The sequence below is a fragment of the Eriocheir sinensis genome, chromosome 57 (assembly GCF_024679095.1).
Source record: "Eriocheir sinensis breed Jianghai 21 chromosome 57, ASM2467909v1, whole genome shotgun sequence".
NCBI lineage: Eukaryota > Metazoa > Arthropoda > Malacostraca > Decapoda > Varunidae > Eriocheir > Eriocheir sinensis.
In genome coordinates this window covers 733,101-750,600 of record NC_066565.1, presented here as the reverse complement: position 1 = coordinate 750,600, position 17,500 = coordinate 733,101, and the positions used below count along the sequence as shown (strand labels likewise).

At 42.4% G+C, this 17,500-nt stretch overlaps 1 protein-coding gene across 1 annotated transcript in view; it reads right to left on the bottom strand.

The window, feature by feature from the left end:
- LOC126984328 (serine/threonine-protein kinase mig-15-like) overlaps positions 1-17,500 on the bottom strand; it is a 61,137-nt gene that overhangs the window by 28,939 nt on the left and 14,698 nt on the right. Inside the window, exons 6-17 of the mRNA XM_050837940.1 lie at positions 16,217-16,369; positions 15,318-15,467; positions 14,372-14,544; positions 14,012-14,129; positions 13,522-13,658; positions 12,530-12,792; positions 12,016-12,118; positions 9,043-9,084; positions 8,695-9,002; positions 5,690-5,748; positions 4,329-4,405; positions 2,570-3,205 (exon numbers count right to left, since the gene is read on the bottom strand). Coding sequence (XP_050693897.1) covers positions 2,570-3,205; positions 4,329-4,405; positions 5,690-5,748; positions 8,695-9,002; positions 9,043-9,084; positions 12,016-12,118; positions 12,530-12,792; positions 13,522-13,658; positions 14,012-14,129; positions 14,372-14,544; positions 15,318-15,467; positions 16,217-16,369 — 2,219 coding nt within the window. The remainder of the gene's footprint in view (positions 1-2,569; positions 3,206-4,328; positions 4,406-5,689; positions 5,749-8,694; positions 9,003-9,042; positions 9,085-12,015; positions 12,119-12,529; positions 12,793-13,521; positions 13,659-14,011; positions 14,130-14,371; positions 14,545-15,317; positions 15,468-16,216; positions 16,370-17,500) is intronic.

The following is a 17,500-nucleotide window of genomic DNA, read 5'->3' as shown; positions in this document are numbered from 1 at the left end:
TCTTCTTCTTCTTCCTCTCATTTCCTCCTCCTCCTCCTTTTTCCCTCTTCTTCCTTTTCTTCCTCCTCCTCCTCCTCTTCTTCCTTCTTCATCTCATTTCCTCCTCCTCCTCCTCTTCTTCCTTCTTCATCTCATTTCCTCCTCCTCCTCCTCTTCCTTCTTCTTCTTCCTCCTCCTTCTCTTCCTTCTTCTTCTTCATCCTCTCATTTACTCCTCCTCCTCCTTTTTCCCTCTTCTTCTTCCTCCTCCTCCTCTTCCTTTTCTTCCTCCTCTCATTTCCTCCTCCTCCTCCTCTTCTTCCTTCTTCATCTCATTTCCTTGTCCTCCTCTTCTTCCTTCTTCTTCTTCCTCTCCTCCTCCTCCTCCTCTTTATCCCTCTCTTCCTCTATCTCCACTTTCTCTATTTCCTTTCCTTTACAATTATTTTTCCTGAAGCCTTGAAGAAAATTTGTCCGCTTAAAAATATCTCCTCCTCTTCCTTCTTCTTCCTCCTCCTCCTCCTCCTCCTCTTTATTCCTCTCTTCCTCTATCTCCACTTTCTCTATTTCCTTTTCTTTGTAACTATTTTTCCCAAAGCCTTGAAGAAAATTTGTCCTTGTAAAAAATATCTCATTCTTTTACTAATATTTTTTCCTGGTCATCAAATTTCCTTCCTTCCTTCCTTTTCTCTTCCTTCCTTCCTTTCTTCTTCTTCTTTTATCTTTCCTCTTCTCCCATCTCCCTTCTTTATCAGTATTATCATCCCCACAATCTCCGTTCCTCCATAAGAGTTGAAGGAATAGAAAATAGAAATGTGTGTATGTGTGTGTATGTGTGTGTGTGTGTGTATGGAAAGAAAGGAATTTACAGAGCTTCACGCACACGCTCACGCACACACACACACACACACACACGCGCACATAAGGGTGAGTATACATGCTTTATATATACAAGTCTCACCCAAGTGTTATTGCTATATACACAGACACACAATTTTAGACGCACACAAACACACACGCACACACACAGAAACGCACATGCTGTTAGTAAATCCATTGAGAGAGAGAGAGAGAGAGAGAGAGAGAGAGAGAGAGAGAGAGAGAGAGAGAGAGAGAGAGAGAGAGAGAGATATGGTGTGTGTGTGTGTGTGTGTAATCTTCCTTGTAAAATAAAAAATAAATAAATAAATAATGAAGGAAAATAAAAGGAAGAAGAAGAAGAGGAGGAGGAGGAGGAGGAGGAGAAAGAATAAAGAAAAAGAGGAGGAAGAAAAACAACAGGAAGGAAAAGGGTGAAGAGGAGGAGGAGGAGGAGACAGAAGAAGAGGAGGAGGAAGAAGAAGAGACAGAAGAGGAGGAGGAGGAGGAGGAGGAGGAGGAGAAAGAATAAAGAAAGAGAGGAGGAAGAAAAACAACAGGAAGGAAAAGGAAGAAGAGGAGGAGGAGGAGACAGAAGAAGAGGAGGAGGAGGAAGAAGAGACAGAAGAAGAGGAAGAAGAGGAGGAGGAGGAGGAGAAAGAATAAAGAAAAAGAGGAGGAAGAAAAACAACAGGAAGGAAAAGGGTGAAGAGGAGGAGGAGGAGGAGACAGAAGAAGAGGAGGAGGAGGAAGAAGAGACAGAAGAAGAGGAAGAAGAGGAGGAGGAGGAGGAGGAGGAGGAGGTAGTGGTTATATTAGTCCAATCAACTCCACAGCATCGGAATCCGTAAAAAAAAATAGTTAGTTTCGTTCAAATCCAGCGTCTATTACTGCCATTTCAGAGTCTATATTTCCGAGACGTGTTAGTGGGCTTTTTTCAGGCTTGGACGAACACACACAGGGCTTAAATAGGCTTCCATGGGCTTGATTTCAGGCTTTCCATGCAGCCAACAAGCCCGTTATTTCTAACACAAAAATCGACTGCTATGTGTGTTAGTGGGCTTGACAGGCCTGGACGATAGACTAGGCTTGTATAGGGCTTGGCCAGGCTTGTATGGGGCTTGGTTTAGGGCTTTCCATGCAGCCATTAAGCCCAGTATTCTTATTTCTAACACAAAAAATCGACTTATATGTGTTAGTGGGCTTGCCAGGCTTGGATGGAAGACTAGGCTTGTACAAGGCTTGGCCAGGCTTGTATGGGGCTTGGTTTAGGGCTTTCCATGCAGCCATTAAGCCCAGTATTCTTATTTCTAACACAAAAAATCGACTTATATGTGTTAGTGGGCTTGCCAGGCTTGGATGGAAGACTAGGCTTGTACAGGGCTTGGCCAGGCTTGTATGGGGCTTGGTTTAGGGCTTTCCATGCAGCCATTAAGCCCAGTATTCTTATTTCTAACACAAAATATCGACTGCAAAATGTGTGTTAGTGGGCTTGCCAGGCTTGGACGGAAGACTAGGCTTGTACAGGGCTTGGTCAGGCTTGTATAGGGCTTTCCATGCAGACATCAAGCCCGTTTTTTTAATTATTTTAATATACGAGTTGTTAGTAGAATTTCCAGGCTCGGACAAACACACACACGGCTTGTTCAGGCTTGCACAGGGCTGCGTTGGGCTTGTTCGGGCTTCCATGCACACCCACAAGCCCTATAATCCACCATGCGTTTGATGTCTACCTGTCGGGAGTCCACCTGACGGCTGGCTCTCCACCTCTCAAGATCATTCCGTAACTCCGCTCGCCGCAAATCGACATCCGTTTTCTCTCTTCGGGGGCCCCAGTCTGGTCTTGCCCCGCCCCCAGCGCTGCCCCCGGACCCCGACAGCCCCGGGAAATCATCGAGTGAGCCTTGACGGCGTAACTCCATCCGGTTGAGGTCCCCGGGCAGACCGAGGAAGTCCGTCAGAATCGGTTCACTCGGATCACTGGCTTGGGTGACCTCGGACCGCCGGGAGGGACTCGGGGCCGGCGCGGGCTTGCTTCCGGGTTGAGTTGGCTGTGGGGTCGGAGTCAGGTCCGTGTGGTGTCGGCGGAGCAACCCGATTCGCGAGTCCGAATCGTTGCGGCGGTGGTGGTGCTGTGCGGTTGCTATGAGGTCACTGTCGCTGCTTTGGTGGACTAGCGGACGAGGCTTTTTCGGTTTACCGCCTCCACCGACTCCACTCATGTCCCTGCTAACTCTTCTCGGTTGACCAAATCCACCTCCGCCTCCGCCGCTGTTGCTACTACTACTACTGGTGCTGGTGGAACTGGTGGTTGTGGTGGTTGTTGTGGTTGTTGTGGTTGATTGGTTGTCCCCTTCGCGGCTGGTGGACTGGTGGTGAGAGGAGGGTAATCTCTCTCTTCTTCCTCTTCCTCTTCCTCCTCCTCCTCCTCCTCCTCCTTTCCCTTCTCTTCTTCTTCCTCCTCCTAGTCTTCCTATTAATATTTCTACTTCTTCTCTTCCTCCTTTCCCTTCTCTTCTTCCTCCTCCTCATCTTCCTACTAATATTTCTACTTCTCTTCCTCTTCCTCCTCCTCTTCTTCCTTCTCTTCCTTTCCCTCCTCTTCTTCCTCCTCCTCCTCCTCCTAATCTTCCTCCCCCTCCTCCTCCTCCTCCTCTTCTTAATCATCCACTATCATCATCAGTTCTCCTCTTCTCTATCTTTCTTCCTCCTCCTCCTCCTCCTCTTCCGCTCTTATTCCTGTTCTTTATCTTAATCATCTTTATAAACCTCCTCCTCTTCCTCCTCCTCCTCTTCTTCCTTCCTCTTTATTAGTATTAGAAACCCCACCACCGATATTATAAGTACCTCTACTACTACTACTACTACTACTACTACTACCATTGATGTTATAGAATTAATGAATTTTCTATAGTTATCCCATCACCATAGTGTTTATATGTATTAATAAGCCCCATAGAATTCACACACACACACACACACACACACACACACACATACATACACACATACATGTTTTTTTTTGTCCTTTTTTTCTTGTTTTTTTCATTTTTCTTTCATATTTTCCTTTTTTTTTTAATTCTTTCTTGTCAAACACACACACACACACATACACTCTCTCTCTCTCTCTCTCTCTCTCTCTCCACACATTCTTTTTAACATTTCTCTCCCTTTCCTCTCCTTCCTTCCCTCCCTCCCTTAATCTCCCTCCTCCATTCCTCCCTTCCTTCTCTCTCTCCCTTTCCTTCCTTCCCTCCCTCCCTTAATCTCCCTCCTCCATTCCTCCCTTCCTTCTCTCTCCCTCCCTCACAGACACAGACACACACACACACTCTCTCTCTCTCTCTCTCTCTCTCTCACCCTTACACACCCTAACATACACACACACACACGATCTCTCTCTCTCTCACACCCTTACACACCCTAACATACACACACACACACACACACACTATCTCTCTCTCTCTCTCTCCCTTACACACCCGTACTCACCCTGCGCATGATTAGGGTGCCTCCGCTGGATTCCTCGTCATCCGGAGTGGGCGGGAGAGGCCGGTTGGGTGGGGGGCCTGTGGGTGTAAGGGTAGAGTTTTTGTTATCATTGTTAGTATTGGTATTGTTAGGTTAAGTTTGGCTAATGTTTTTTTTTTTCTTCTTCTTCTTCTTCCTCCTCCTCTCTCTTCTCTTCTTCTTCTTCCTCCTCCTCCTTCTCTTCCTTCTACTACTAAGTTTGGCTAATGTTTCTTCTTCTTCTTCTTCTTCTTCCTCCTTCTATGACTCTTAATACTTGTACGATTTCCTCCTCCTCCTCCTCTCCTCCTTTTCCTTCTCTTCTTCCTCCTCCTCCTCCTCCTCCTTCTCCTTTCCTTCTCTTCTTCCTCCTCCTTTTCTTCCTGTTTCCTTCTCCTTCTTTCCCTTCTCTTCTTCTTCTTCCTCCTCCTCCTCCTCCTCCTCCTCTTCTTCCCCTGTTTCCTCCTCCTCCTCCTCCTTCTACTACGATTCCTCCTCTCCTTCTACTATGATTCCTCCTCTCCTCCTCCTTTCCCTTCTCTTCCTCCTCCTCCTCCTTCTCTTCCTTCACCTTCAATAGTTATATGAGTTAAGTTATATGAGGTCTTAATATTCTTATTCTCATTTCTATTATTATTATTATTATTATTATTAAAGGAGAAAGTGAGTGATAGATAGATAGATATATAGATAGAGTGAAATTGAAAGAGACAGAGAAATCGACATATTATTATTATCATTATTTTTTTTTTAGGGTGATAGAGAGAGACAGAGAGAGAGAGATACCGAGAGACTGAAAAAGAGAGAGATAAAATTATGTTATGACGCAATGAAATCAAATATAAATAACCACAAAAATTAAAAATGTTTTCCCAAGTGACTTATTTCATCAATTTTCTTACTTAACTTGACTTTAATAATGACACACCTGACCCATAACACACACACACACACACACACACACACACACACACACGGGTACTGTAGACAACAAATACAGAGAGAGAGAGAGAGAGAGAGAGAGAGAGAGAGAGAGAGAGAGAGAATATATATGGTGTGTGTGTGCATGTGTGTGTGTGTGTGTGTGTGTGTGTGTGTGTGTGTGCGTAATCTTCCTTGTAAAATATGTAAAATAAAAGAAGGAAGAGGAGGAGGAAGAAGAAGAAGGAGGAGGAGGAAGAGGAAGGTCATACAGGTAAGGTCACACAGTTAAACACACACACAGGTAAGGTCATACAGGCAAGGTCACAGGTAAACACACACACAGGTAAGGTCACAGGTAAACACACACACAGGTAAGGTCACAGGTACACACACACACAGGTAAGGTCGCTATCACCCACCTTGCAGGGCCGTGTGGGGTAGAGCACCTTCCGCTGGTCTGAAAGTGGAATAGTCGTACCTGTTTAGTGGAGAAGAGCGGGGAGGGGCCGTTAGTGGGTTAGTGGGGGGTGGGGGGAGGCGGCGGGCTGGCAGGCTGGCTCGCTACGATAAGCTACTGATGGTTGTTTGGGGTTGATGTGGTGGCTGTGTGGTTGTTGTGGTTGTTATGTGGTGTGTGTGTGAGTGTGCGTGTGTGTGTGTTACGATATACTAGTGATGGTTGTTATGGTGTTGTAATGTCCGATGCTGTTGTGTGTATGTGTGTGTGTGTGTGTGTGTGTGTGTGTGTGTGTGTGTGTGTGTGTGTGTGTGTGTGTGTGTGTGTGTGTGTGTGTGTGTGTGTGTGTGTGTGTGTGTGTCACGTACCACTAAGTCTTCCCTGTTCAATTTCTCCGATCCCTATTGTATCCTGTATAATGCTATTCTGTGTGTGTGTGTGTGTGTGTGTGTGTCTGTGTGTCTGTGTGTGTGTGTGTTCATTGTTAGTGGATAATTAATTTTCGTTAAGGTAATTTTAAGTTTTCCAAAAGTAGATATTTTTTAAAACTGCACAGGTATAATTTTAGTGTTAGCTGATGAATTTCTTACTGAAAAAGAGATTGAATACCTGATCTGTTTTTGTTTTGTTTTTGAGTGGATAAATTAATGTTAGTAGAGAGTAATTTGAAGTTGATTTAAATATTCCAATACAAAAAATATCTCTTCAATTTCCTTAATAGTTATACCAATCAAAACAAAATAAAACAATGCTCGCAATAATAAACACAAGCAAACACAACATCACCTAAATACAAACTAAATAAATAGGTTAGTTAAGCAAGGAAGGGGAAGGGGAGGGAGGGGAGGGGAGGGAAGGACAGGACAGGATAAACAAAATAATATACCAATAAAAAAATAAAAAAAATAATAAAAAATAAATAACATAAGAGATCACTCGTAGAAAACATGCATTTGTTAACATCCAGATAGGCCTGAAAATCCTAACCTTGAACCAGGATAACAAAGATTTGAGAGAGAAATGACACTAGGAGAGAGAGAGAGAGAGAGAGAGAGAGAGAGAGAGAGAGAGAGAGAGAGAGAGAGAGAGAGAGAGAGAGAATAGCTTGAGAATGATAAAAAATAAAGATCATTGAAAGATTATAAAGTTTAAAAAAATATATAAAAGTCTTGAAAATGTTGAAAAGTTTAAAAACATATAAAAACAGGCTTGAAAATGTTAAAAATAAAGATCATTGAAAGATTATAAAGATTAACTATTGTGAAAAGATCATAGTTTTAAAAAAGATATAAAAAAAGCTTGAAAATAATAAAAAATAAAGATGAAAAGATTATAAAGTTTAAAAAATATAAAAACAGGCTTGAAAATGTTAAAACTAAAGATCATTGAAAGATTATAGAAATTAAATATTGTGAAAAGATTATAAAGTTTAAAAAAATATATGAAAAAGTCTTGAAAATAATAAAAAAATAAAGTTGAAAAGATTATAAAGTTTAAAAAATATAAAAACAGGCTTGAAAATGTTAAAAGTAAAGATCATTGAAAGATTATAAAGATTAAATACTGTGAAAAGATTATAAAGTTTAAAAAAATATATGAAAAAGTCTTGAAAATAATAAAAAAATAAAGATGAAAAGATTATAAAGTTTAAAAAAAGATATAAAAAAGCTTGAAAATAATAAAAAAATAAAGATGAAAAGATTATAAAGTTTAAAAAATATAAAAACAAGCTTGAAAATGTTAAAACTAAAGATCATTGAAAGATTATGGAGATTAAATATTGTGAAAAGATTATAAAGTTTAAAAAATATAAAAAAACAAGCTTGAAAATGTTAAAAGTAAAGATCATTGAAAGATTATAAAGATTAAATACTGTGAAAAGATTATAAAGTTTAAAAAACATATAAAAACAAGCTTGAAAATGTTGTAACTAGAGATCATTGAAAGATTATAAAGATTAAATATTATGAAAAGATTATAAAGTTTAAAAAAATATATAAAAAAGGCTTGAAAATGAATAAGAAAGCTTGATAGAGAGAAAAAACAGCTTGAAAATGATGAAAAATGAGAGAAATTGAATGAAAAATAAAGAGAAATTGAATGAAAAATAAAGAGAAATTGAATGAAAAATAGTCAACTACATAAAAAATAAAAATTAGAGAAATTGAATGAAAAATAAAGAGAAATTGAATGAAAAATAAAGAGAAATTGAATGAAAAATAAAGAGAAATTGAATGAAAAATAAAGAGAAATTGAATGAAAAATAAAGAGAAATTGAATGAAAAATAAAGAGAAATTGAATGAAAAATAAAGAGAAATTGAATGAAAAATAAAGAGAAATTGAATGAAAAATAAAGAGAAATTGAATGAAAAATAAAGAGAAATTGAATGAAAAATAAAGAGAAATTGAATGAAAAATAAAGAGAAATTGAATGAAAAATAAAGAGAAATTGAATGAAAAATAAAGAGAAATTGAATGAAAAATAAAGAGAAATTGAATGAAAAATAAAGAGAAATTGAATGAAAAATAAAGAGAAATTGAATGAAAAAGTCAACTACATAAAAAAATAAAAGTTAGAGAAATTGAATGAAAAATAAAGAGAAATTGAATGAAAAATAAAGAGAAATTGAATGAAAAATAAAGAGAAATTGAATGAAAAATAAAGAGAAATTGAATGAAAAATAAAGAGAAATTGAATGAAAAATAAAGAGAAATTGAATGAAAAAGTCAACTACATAAAAAAATAAAAGTTAGAGAAATTGAATGAAAAATAAAGAGAAATTGAATGAAAAATAAAGAGAAATTGAATGAAAAATAGTCAACTACATAAAAAAATAAAAGTTAGGGAAATTGAATGAAAAATAAAGTCAATAGAAGTTAGAGAAATTCAATGAAAAATAAACGAAATAAATAAATATAAACACAAGAAAACCATAGGCGCCAAAACCCATCAGCGGTCAACTCACAGGGGCTTGGGAGGGTCCGAGGCGAGGAGTGTGCCATCGTTCCGCACTCTCCCCTCATCATCGTCATCGCTCGAGTCTTCTTCTATGAGGGGCGGCTGCGGTCCTGGGGTCTCGTGCTTATTCCCCCCTCCTCCTCCTCCGCTCTCTCCTCCTCTCTTCTCTCCATTCTGCCTGGTCTTCTCCTGCTCTCTCCTCTCTCTCTCTCTCTCCCTCTCCCTCTCTCTCAACCTCTCGCTCTCCCTCTCTCGTTCACGCTCTCTCTCTCGCTCCCATTCTCGCTCTCTCTCTCGCTCTCTCTCTCTCTCGCTCTCGCCTCGCCTCGCTCTCGCCTCCCAGTTCGTCTCACACGGCGCCAAGCTCGTTCAGGTGTTGGGCGAGCATGTCCAGGTCCTAGAGGGGAGAAAATGGGTTTAAATGTCATAGAAAATGGGGGTTTGTTTTTCATGGGGGACTCGGAAAGATGAATATGGGATTTTTTTTATATTTTTTGGGGGGGGTTAGATTATGGGACGGGGTTGGTTGCTCTCTCTCTCTCTCTCTCTCTCTCTCTCTCTCAATGTGATAGAAAATGGGTGTTTATTTTTCAAGGGGGACTCGGGAAGATTGGGATATGGGCGATATTTTTTTTTTCTTATTTTTTTTTAGGTTGTGGAGTTGGTTTAGAGGGGGGGGGTTAGGAGGTTCTCTCTCTCTCTCTCTCTCTCTCTCTCTCTCTCTCTCTCTCTCTCTCTCTCAGTTTTTAGGGGGGGACTGAGGAAGTTTGAGGTTATCGGTAATTTTTGTTTTCTTTCTTTTTCTTGTTTTTTTTTGGGGGGAATGAAGTTGGCTTGAAGGGGGCAGGTCTCTCTCTCTCTCTCTCTCTCTCTCTCGCAAGCAGGGTTGGAATACACAGAGAAGCATATAGTAATAATAATGATAATAATAATAATAATAATAATAATAATAATAATCGTAATAATCGGACACTCCCAAGATGCAAACAACGACAACAACAACAACAACAACAAGATCAGAAACAAAGGTAAATAATAATAATAATAATAAAAATAAATAAATAAAATAAACAAAGATCGAGAGAATCATTTTTATAAGCAATACAAGCAAGCGCAGATTTCTAGTATAAGCGAAACGACATCGACGGCAATAATAATGATGATAATAATAATAATAACAATGATGATGATGATGATGATGATAGCAGCGGAAATCATTGATCGGTCTTTTCATAATTTTTTTTTTTTTTTTGCACTAACCTTTAACTTGCGTGGTGGAAGCTGTCCATATAAGGAGGAGGAGGAGGAGGAGGAGGAGGAGGAGGAAGATGCATAAGAGAAGTAGATGGAAGAGGAGGAGGAGGAGGAGGAAGACAGGAGAAAGATGAAAAGGAAAACGAAGAAGAAGAGGAAGACAAAACAGAAGAAGGAGAGAAGGAAGAGGAGGAGGAGGAGGAGGAGGAAGGGAAAGAACAGAGGAAGGAAGGAAGGAAGGAAGGAAGGAAAGAAGATTAGGAGGGGGAGGAGGAGGAAGGGAAAGAACAGAGGAAGGAAGAAAGGAAAGAAGGAAGGCAAGGAAAGAATGAATGAAGGAATGAATGAAGGAATGAAGGAAAGGAAGGAAGGAAGGGAAGAAGATTAGGAGGAGGAGGAGGAGGAAGGGAAAGAACAGAGGAAGGAAGGAAGAAACGAAGGAAGAAAGGAAAGAAGGAAGGAAAGAAGGGAAGGAAGGAAGGAAGGAAAGGAAGAAATGAAGGAAGGAAGGAAGGAGGGGAGGGGGGGGGGGTCACACAGCCACACCGACCAACCAAGGAGATGATATGAAAAAAATGAGAAAAAAAGAAAAAAAAGAAAGAAAAGAAAAATAATAAAGTTAGTAATAGTAGCGGCCTATGGCATGCTCTCTCTCTCTCTCTCTCTCTCTCTCTCTCTCTCTCTCTCTCTCTCTCTCTCTCTTAACTTTCCCTTTCTTTCTCCTTTCCTGCTTTCTCTTTTCTCCCTTCCACCCTTTCTCTCTCTCTCTCTCTTCCCTCCACTTTCCCTTTCTCTCTCCTACCCACTCGCTCTCTCTCTCTCTCTCTCTCTCACTTTCTCTCCAATGCAACCCACTCACTTTCCCTTTCTTCCTCCAACTCTCTCTCCCACTCTTACTTTCTCCCTTCCGATCCTACCCACTTTGATTCTCTCTCTCTCTCTCTCTCTCTCTCTCTCTCTCTCTCTCTCTCTCTCTCTCTAGCACTACCAAGCCAATACAAGGAAAGGGTTAAGCCAATCCATTATTATATAGATCAGTGCATTGCCTGTCTGTGTGTGTGTGTGTGTGTGTGAGTGTGTGTGTGTGTGTGTGTGTGCTACAACCATGCGTAGACAGGGAAGATGCTGGGTAACTTACAAAGAGGGCAGATATATCACACTGTTGATGGGAAGATAATGGTGTGTGTGGGGGGGGGGAGAAGAAGAGGGGGGGGGGGAGGGGAAAGTATGCATCAAAACCACGAACGACATTAACCATTGATGATGATGATGATGATAACAATATTACTAATGATAATGATAGTTACACACACACACACACGCACGCACACACACGCACACACACACACACACACACACACGTTTTAAGATGAATATACACAATAAAAAAATAAATAAATAGCATGTATATATATATTTTACAAGTGGAAAAATTAATATATATAAAAATTTGTGTATGAATGAAAAAAAAAGTTTGATTTCTGAATATAAAGATACACTTATACGACATACATAAGAAAACAGGAGGAGGAAGAAGAGGAGGAGGAGGAGGAGGAGGAGGAGAGGTAGAAAAGGAGAGGAAAGCTGTAAAATAATTATAAAGAAAAGGAGGGAGAAAGAAAAGAAGAGGAGGAGGAGAAGGAAGAAGAAGAGGAAGAGAAGGAGGAGGAGGAGGAGGAGGAGGTAGAAAAGGAGAGGAAAGCTGCAAAATAATTAGAAAGAAAAGGAGGGAGAAAAAAAGAAGAGGAGGAGGAGAAGGAAGAAGAAGAAGAGGAGGAGGAGGAGGAGGAGGAGGAATGAGATATGAATTAAGGAGAGAAGGAATAAGGAAAAGGTTAAGGAAGGAAGAAACAGAGAAGGAAGGAAGGAAGGAAAGGAAGGAAGGAAGGAAAGAAGGAAGGAAAAGAAGGTGAGATAAAGAAAGGAAGGAAGGAAGAAGGAAGGAAGGAAGGAAGGAAGGAAGGAAGGAAGGAAAGGGTGATAAAAAAAAATAAAATAAATAAATAAAAACTTGACATCCAAACACACACATACGCACACACACACACGCACATGCACACACACACGCACTCACCTCGGGCTTTCTGGCGGCCTGCGCTTGCGACGGGGGCTGCGGCTGCGGCTGTGGCTGTTTGTTGACGTGTGCGTTTCGCGACTCCCGGGACTCCCTCGACTCCCTACGCGCGCACACAGACGCACACGGGGAGAGAAAACGGGGAAAAAAACGCACATGTTAGTATTTTCTTGTGTTTTTTGTTGTTTTTTCATATATTTTCATTTTTTTTTCTTCTTATTTCTATTTTTTTTTTTTTATAGTTCCTGTTTGTTGTCTTTCTCTGTTCGTTTGTTTGTTTGTTTGTTTGTTTGTTACCTGCGATCCCAAGTGCCGGCGATGATGATGATGATGATGATGATAATAATAATAATAATAATAAAAATGAAAGCTCAAAAAATCCCCAAAATTATCACAAAACAAGAAAACAACCAAGAAAAACAAACAAACAAACAAAAAGAAAACAAAACAAAAAATATCAACAAAGAAGAAAAAATAATGGGAAAAAAATCCAAAAATTCAACCAAAAACCGACCTTTCTCTCTCTCTCTCCCCCCTCACTGGGCGCTGATCTCTCTCTCTCTCTCTCTGCTGATACCTGGGGTGGTGCTGGGGGGGCGTGGCGGGCTTGTGGAGGGCGGCCGGGTGCTGCTCGCGGGCCTGGGGGGGCGGGGGGAGGGGGCGTTGTGGGGGTGCTTGATCGCCCCCAAGTAAGCGAGCTGGGAGGACCGGGCGTGCAGGGGGTCCAGGCTCGGGGATTTCCTCCTTCTCTTTCTTCCCTCCGTTCCGCTGGTGTTCCTGGAGGAGGAGGAGGAGGAGGAGGAGGGGTTGGAAGGAGGAGGGGAGGAGAGAAAGAAGAAAAGGAGGAGGAGTAGGAGGTAGAGAAAGGAGGAGGAGGAGGAGGAGGAGGGGGTGAAGAAGAAGAATGAGGATTAAGAGGAGGAGAATGATAAGGAAGAAGAGGAGAGGGAAATGAAACAGGAAGAGGAGGAGGAGGAGACAGAAGAGGAGGAGGTGTAGGAGGGATGATATATAGAGGAGGAGGAGGAGGAGGAGGAGGAGGAGGAGGAGGAGGAGGAAGAAGAGGAGGAGGTTGGAAAAATGGAGAGAAGACAAAAATTAAGACAACTCAAAACCATTAAATCACACACACACACACACACACACACACACAAAACACCCTCTGGCCACTCCCTCCCTCTTTCACACACACAAACACACACACACACACAACACCCTCTGGCCACTCCTTCCCTCTTTCACACACACACACACACACACACACACACACACACACACACACACACACACACACACACACACCTCTCTCTCCTGGCACTCTCTCCCTCTTTCCCACATACAAACACACACACACACGCAACACCCTCCCGGCACTCCTTCCCTCTCTCCCACACACACACACACACGCAACACCCTCCCGGCACTCCTTCCCTCTCTCCCACACACACACACACACACACACACACACACACACACACACACACACACACACACACACACACACACCTGGATTTGCATGAAGTTCCTCCTAAGGGTGTCGCCGGCTGGTGCCTGAATAATTGACGAAGGCTCCCCAGGTTGTGTGGTCTCCTCTTCATCATTGTCCGATCCGCTGTTGTAGTTGAATGACTCCTGCCTGTCCGCTGCGATAGATGGATAGATAGATAGTTAGATATATGGGTTAGGTTAGGTTGGGTTAGCATTATCTTGAATGTACGATATTTTTTTACATTCTACGACATATATTTGCACTAATCTTTATTTTTTACATTCTGCGACATATATTTGCACTAATCTTTATTTTTTACATTCTGCGACATATATTTGCACTAACCTCTATTATTTTTACATTCTGCGACATATATTTGCACTAACCTCTATTATTTTTACATTCTGCGACATATATTTGCACTAACCTTTATTATTTTTACATTCTGCGACATATATTGACACTAACCTGACCTGACCTGACCTGACCTGACCCTACATATCGTACCTTTCTGTTTATGTTTCTTGCAGCGGTCTATGTGGTCCTTGAGCTGAATCCTGACCTGCCGTTCTGTGGGCTGGTCACGGATGAAAGGGTGCCGCAGGAGTTGGTCAGTGTAGGTTCTCTGACGGATGGGAACGGATGAGAGCGGTTAGTGGCGGTTTGGGAGACACGGATGAGAGATGGTTGGTTGTTTTTACGGAGTGGATGAAAAATTATTATAGTTTTTTGTGTGTGTGAAACTTAAGGTGTGCGAGGGGGTTAAATAAGGAAGATAGAATGATATAGATATGACAATTTTTACAGAACAGCCATATATATAGGAGTCCAGCATGCGATCAGGCCATGGGTGAACTCTACACATACTTGGTGGTAGTCCTTGACGAGAACGCTGTCGATGAAAGAGTGGAATTTCTTGCTCCACTTCTTGCCGTTCTTGAAGCGCGGCGGGGGGTTGCGAGGGATGAGGAAGAGAGCGCGCATGGGGTGCATGTCACAGAGGGGCGGCTGGGACTCGGCCATTTCCAGCGCCGTGATGCCTAGGGAGGAAGGGGAGGGTTAGGTTCGGCAAAATCTGATTAGGGTGAGAAAATAAAATGTCTTAGGTTAGGTTAGGTTAAGTTTTCTAAGGTAATTACTCTCGGCTCACTCAGACTTAGGGTAGGTCTTGTTAGGGTAGGCTAGGTTAGGTTAGGTTAAGGAACAGTAGGCTAGGTTTTGTTAGGGAAGGTTGGGCTAGGTTAGGTTAGGTTCTGTTAGGTTAGGATAGGTTAAGTTAGGATAGATTGTTACTCCCAGCTCTCCCTGTTCTGGCACTCCCTCTCTGCACACTCAATCCTGCTGCTCCCAACTCTCCCTGTTCTGGCACTCCCTCTCTGCACACTCAATCCTGCTGCTTAGGTCCCTGTTCTGGCACTCCTCTGAACACTCAATCCTGCTGCTCCCAACTCTCCTGTTCTGGCACTCCTCTCTGCACACTCAATCCTGCTGCTCCCAACTCTCCTGTTCTGGCACTCCTTCTGCACACTCAATCCTGCTGCTCCCAACTCTCCCTGTTCTGGCACTCCCTCTCTGCACACTCAATCCTGCTGCTCCCAACCCTCCCTGTTCTGGCACTCCCTCTCTGCACACTCAATCCTGCTGCTCCCAACTCTCCCTGTTCTGGCACTCCTTCTCTGCACACTCAATCCTGCTGCTCCCAACTCTCCCTGTTCTGGCACTCCCTCTCTGCACACTCAATCCTGCAACTCCCAACTGTCACTCAAATAAAATCTCTAAGGTTAGGTCAAACATACAACCCCCCCTTGCTCACCCAGACTCCAGAGGTCGCTGCGGTTGTCATAGGTCGCCTCAGGGTTCTCATCGCAGGCTATGACCTCCGGGGCCATCCAGTAGGGTGTGCCGATGAAGGTGTTGCGCCTCCCTATCGTGCGGTCCAGCTGGGCACTCACGCCGAAGTCAACTGTGGGGTCGGGGGAGTGAGGGAGTGAGAGAGTGAAAGTATACATATGTGGGAGAAAAAGTATACATATGAGAAACAGTATACATGTGGGAAAGTATACATATAGGAAGTTTGTGAGTGAGTGAGTGAGGGAAAGAAAGTATACATATTGGAAAGTATACATATTGGAAAGTATACATATGGGAAAGTATACATATAGGAAGTGTGTGAGTGAGTGAGAGAACGTATACATAGAAGAGAAAAAGGGAAAGAAAAGAGAGATTGAGTGTAAGAGAGAGAGAGAGAGAGAGAGAGAGAGAGAGAGAGAGAGAGAGAGAGAGAGAGAGAGAAAAATACAACACAAATACAGTCTTCCATCTCCTTCCTTTAACATATTTCTTCTTCCTCCTCCTCCTCCTCCTCCTCCCACATCAAACAAAAAAAGAAAGAAAGAAAGAAAGAAAGAAAGAGAGAGAATATTAAAGCAAACAGAGGAAGGAAAATAAAGATAGAGGGAGAAAAAGATAGGAAAAAAAGATAATTGTTTCATCACAGAGTTTTTGATAAAGAAAATAATGGGATGCAATTACCTGACATAATGAGAGAGAGAGAGAGAGAGAGAGAGAGAGAGAGAGAGAGAGAGAGAATGATAAATTACACAAGAGACGAGAACAAGCAAATTAACACAAAAAAGAAGAAAAAGAAGAAGAAGAGGAAAGAAATGACCAAAACAACTCCACATCCTCCCCTTCCTTGACCTCGGTACTGACCTAGCTTGACCTCCGCATTGTCGGTGAGCAGCACATTCTGTCCCTTGATGTCCCTGTGGATGACCTTGCTGGCATGGAGATGGGACAGGCCACGTAGAATTTCCCGTGATATGTACGCAATCCACTCCTCCTTCAGACTCTGGCCCTTCGTGGCTGTGGGAGAGAGAGATGATGATGGTATTAGAAGATAGTGGGGGAGGCTGGTGTTTGTATATGCTAATGACGGTGGTATATAAAAGGTATTCAACACTAAGCACGATAGATAAAACACTGCACAGGTTAGAATTATATTAAGGCTCATTTTTCAAACATTGAGGCTCACGCATTCATTTTTAGGCTTTGGTGGAGGTCGTGTTAGTGTGTCCATGGGTAGTGTTATGAGCCTGGTGATAGTGTGACAAGGCTTTGGTGGAGGTTGTGTTAGTGTGTCCATGGGTAGTGTTATGAGCCTGGTGATAGTTTGACAAGGCTTTGGTGGAGGTTGTGTTAGTGTGTCCATGGGTAGTGTTATGAGCCTGGTGATAGGTTGCCAAGGCGTGTCCATGGGTAGTGTGATGAGCCTGGTGATAGTGTGACAAGGCTTTGGTGGAGGTTGTGTTAGTGTGTCCATGGGTAGTGTTATGAGCCTGGTGATAGTTTGACAAGGCTTTGGTGGAGGTTGTGTTAGTGTGTCCATGGGTAGTGTTATGAGCCTGGTGATAGTTTGACAAGGCTTTGGTGGAGGTTGTGTTAGTGTGTCCATGGGTAGTGTTACGAGCCTGGTGATAGTTTGACAAGGCTTTGACAGAGATAGGCCTAATGTTATGAGCCTGGTGGTAGTTTGACAAGCCTTCTGTACCCTGAACATTAAAAGCAGACATTAGGGGGACTCAACTAACCTCCGTTGTGGTCTTGGGATACTGACAATGTGAGAGCTGAAAAATTTGAGAACATGAACCATCAATGTAGACAGACAGACAGATACAGGGGCACAGGAGCTGAACCAGACAGAGAGAGAGAGAGGTTGGTAAAAGGAAAGTTTGGTTTAGTCGGCGCAACATCTGTGGTCATATGCTGGAGAGAGAGAGACAGAAGGGGACGGAATTATAGGAGAAGGGAACAGATCACAGGAGACAGGACACAACCCCCGATTAATGCCTGGTACCCATTCACTGCTGGGTGGACGGGGCGTAGGGTATCGGAAAAGCCCAATCCCAACCCCAATACAGACCCCAAAACAACCCCAAGACAGAGACCGCCAGAGAAAACACACAGCAAAACCCAATCTCAACCCCAATACAGGTC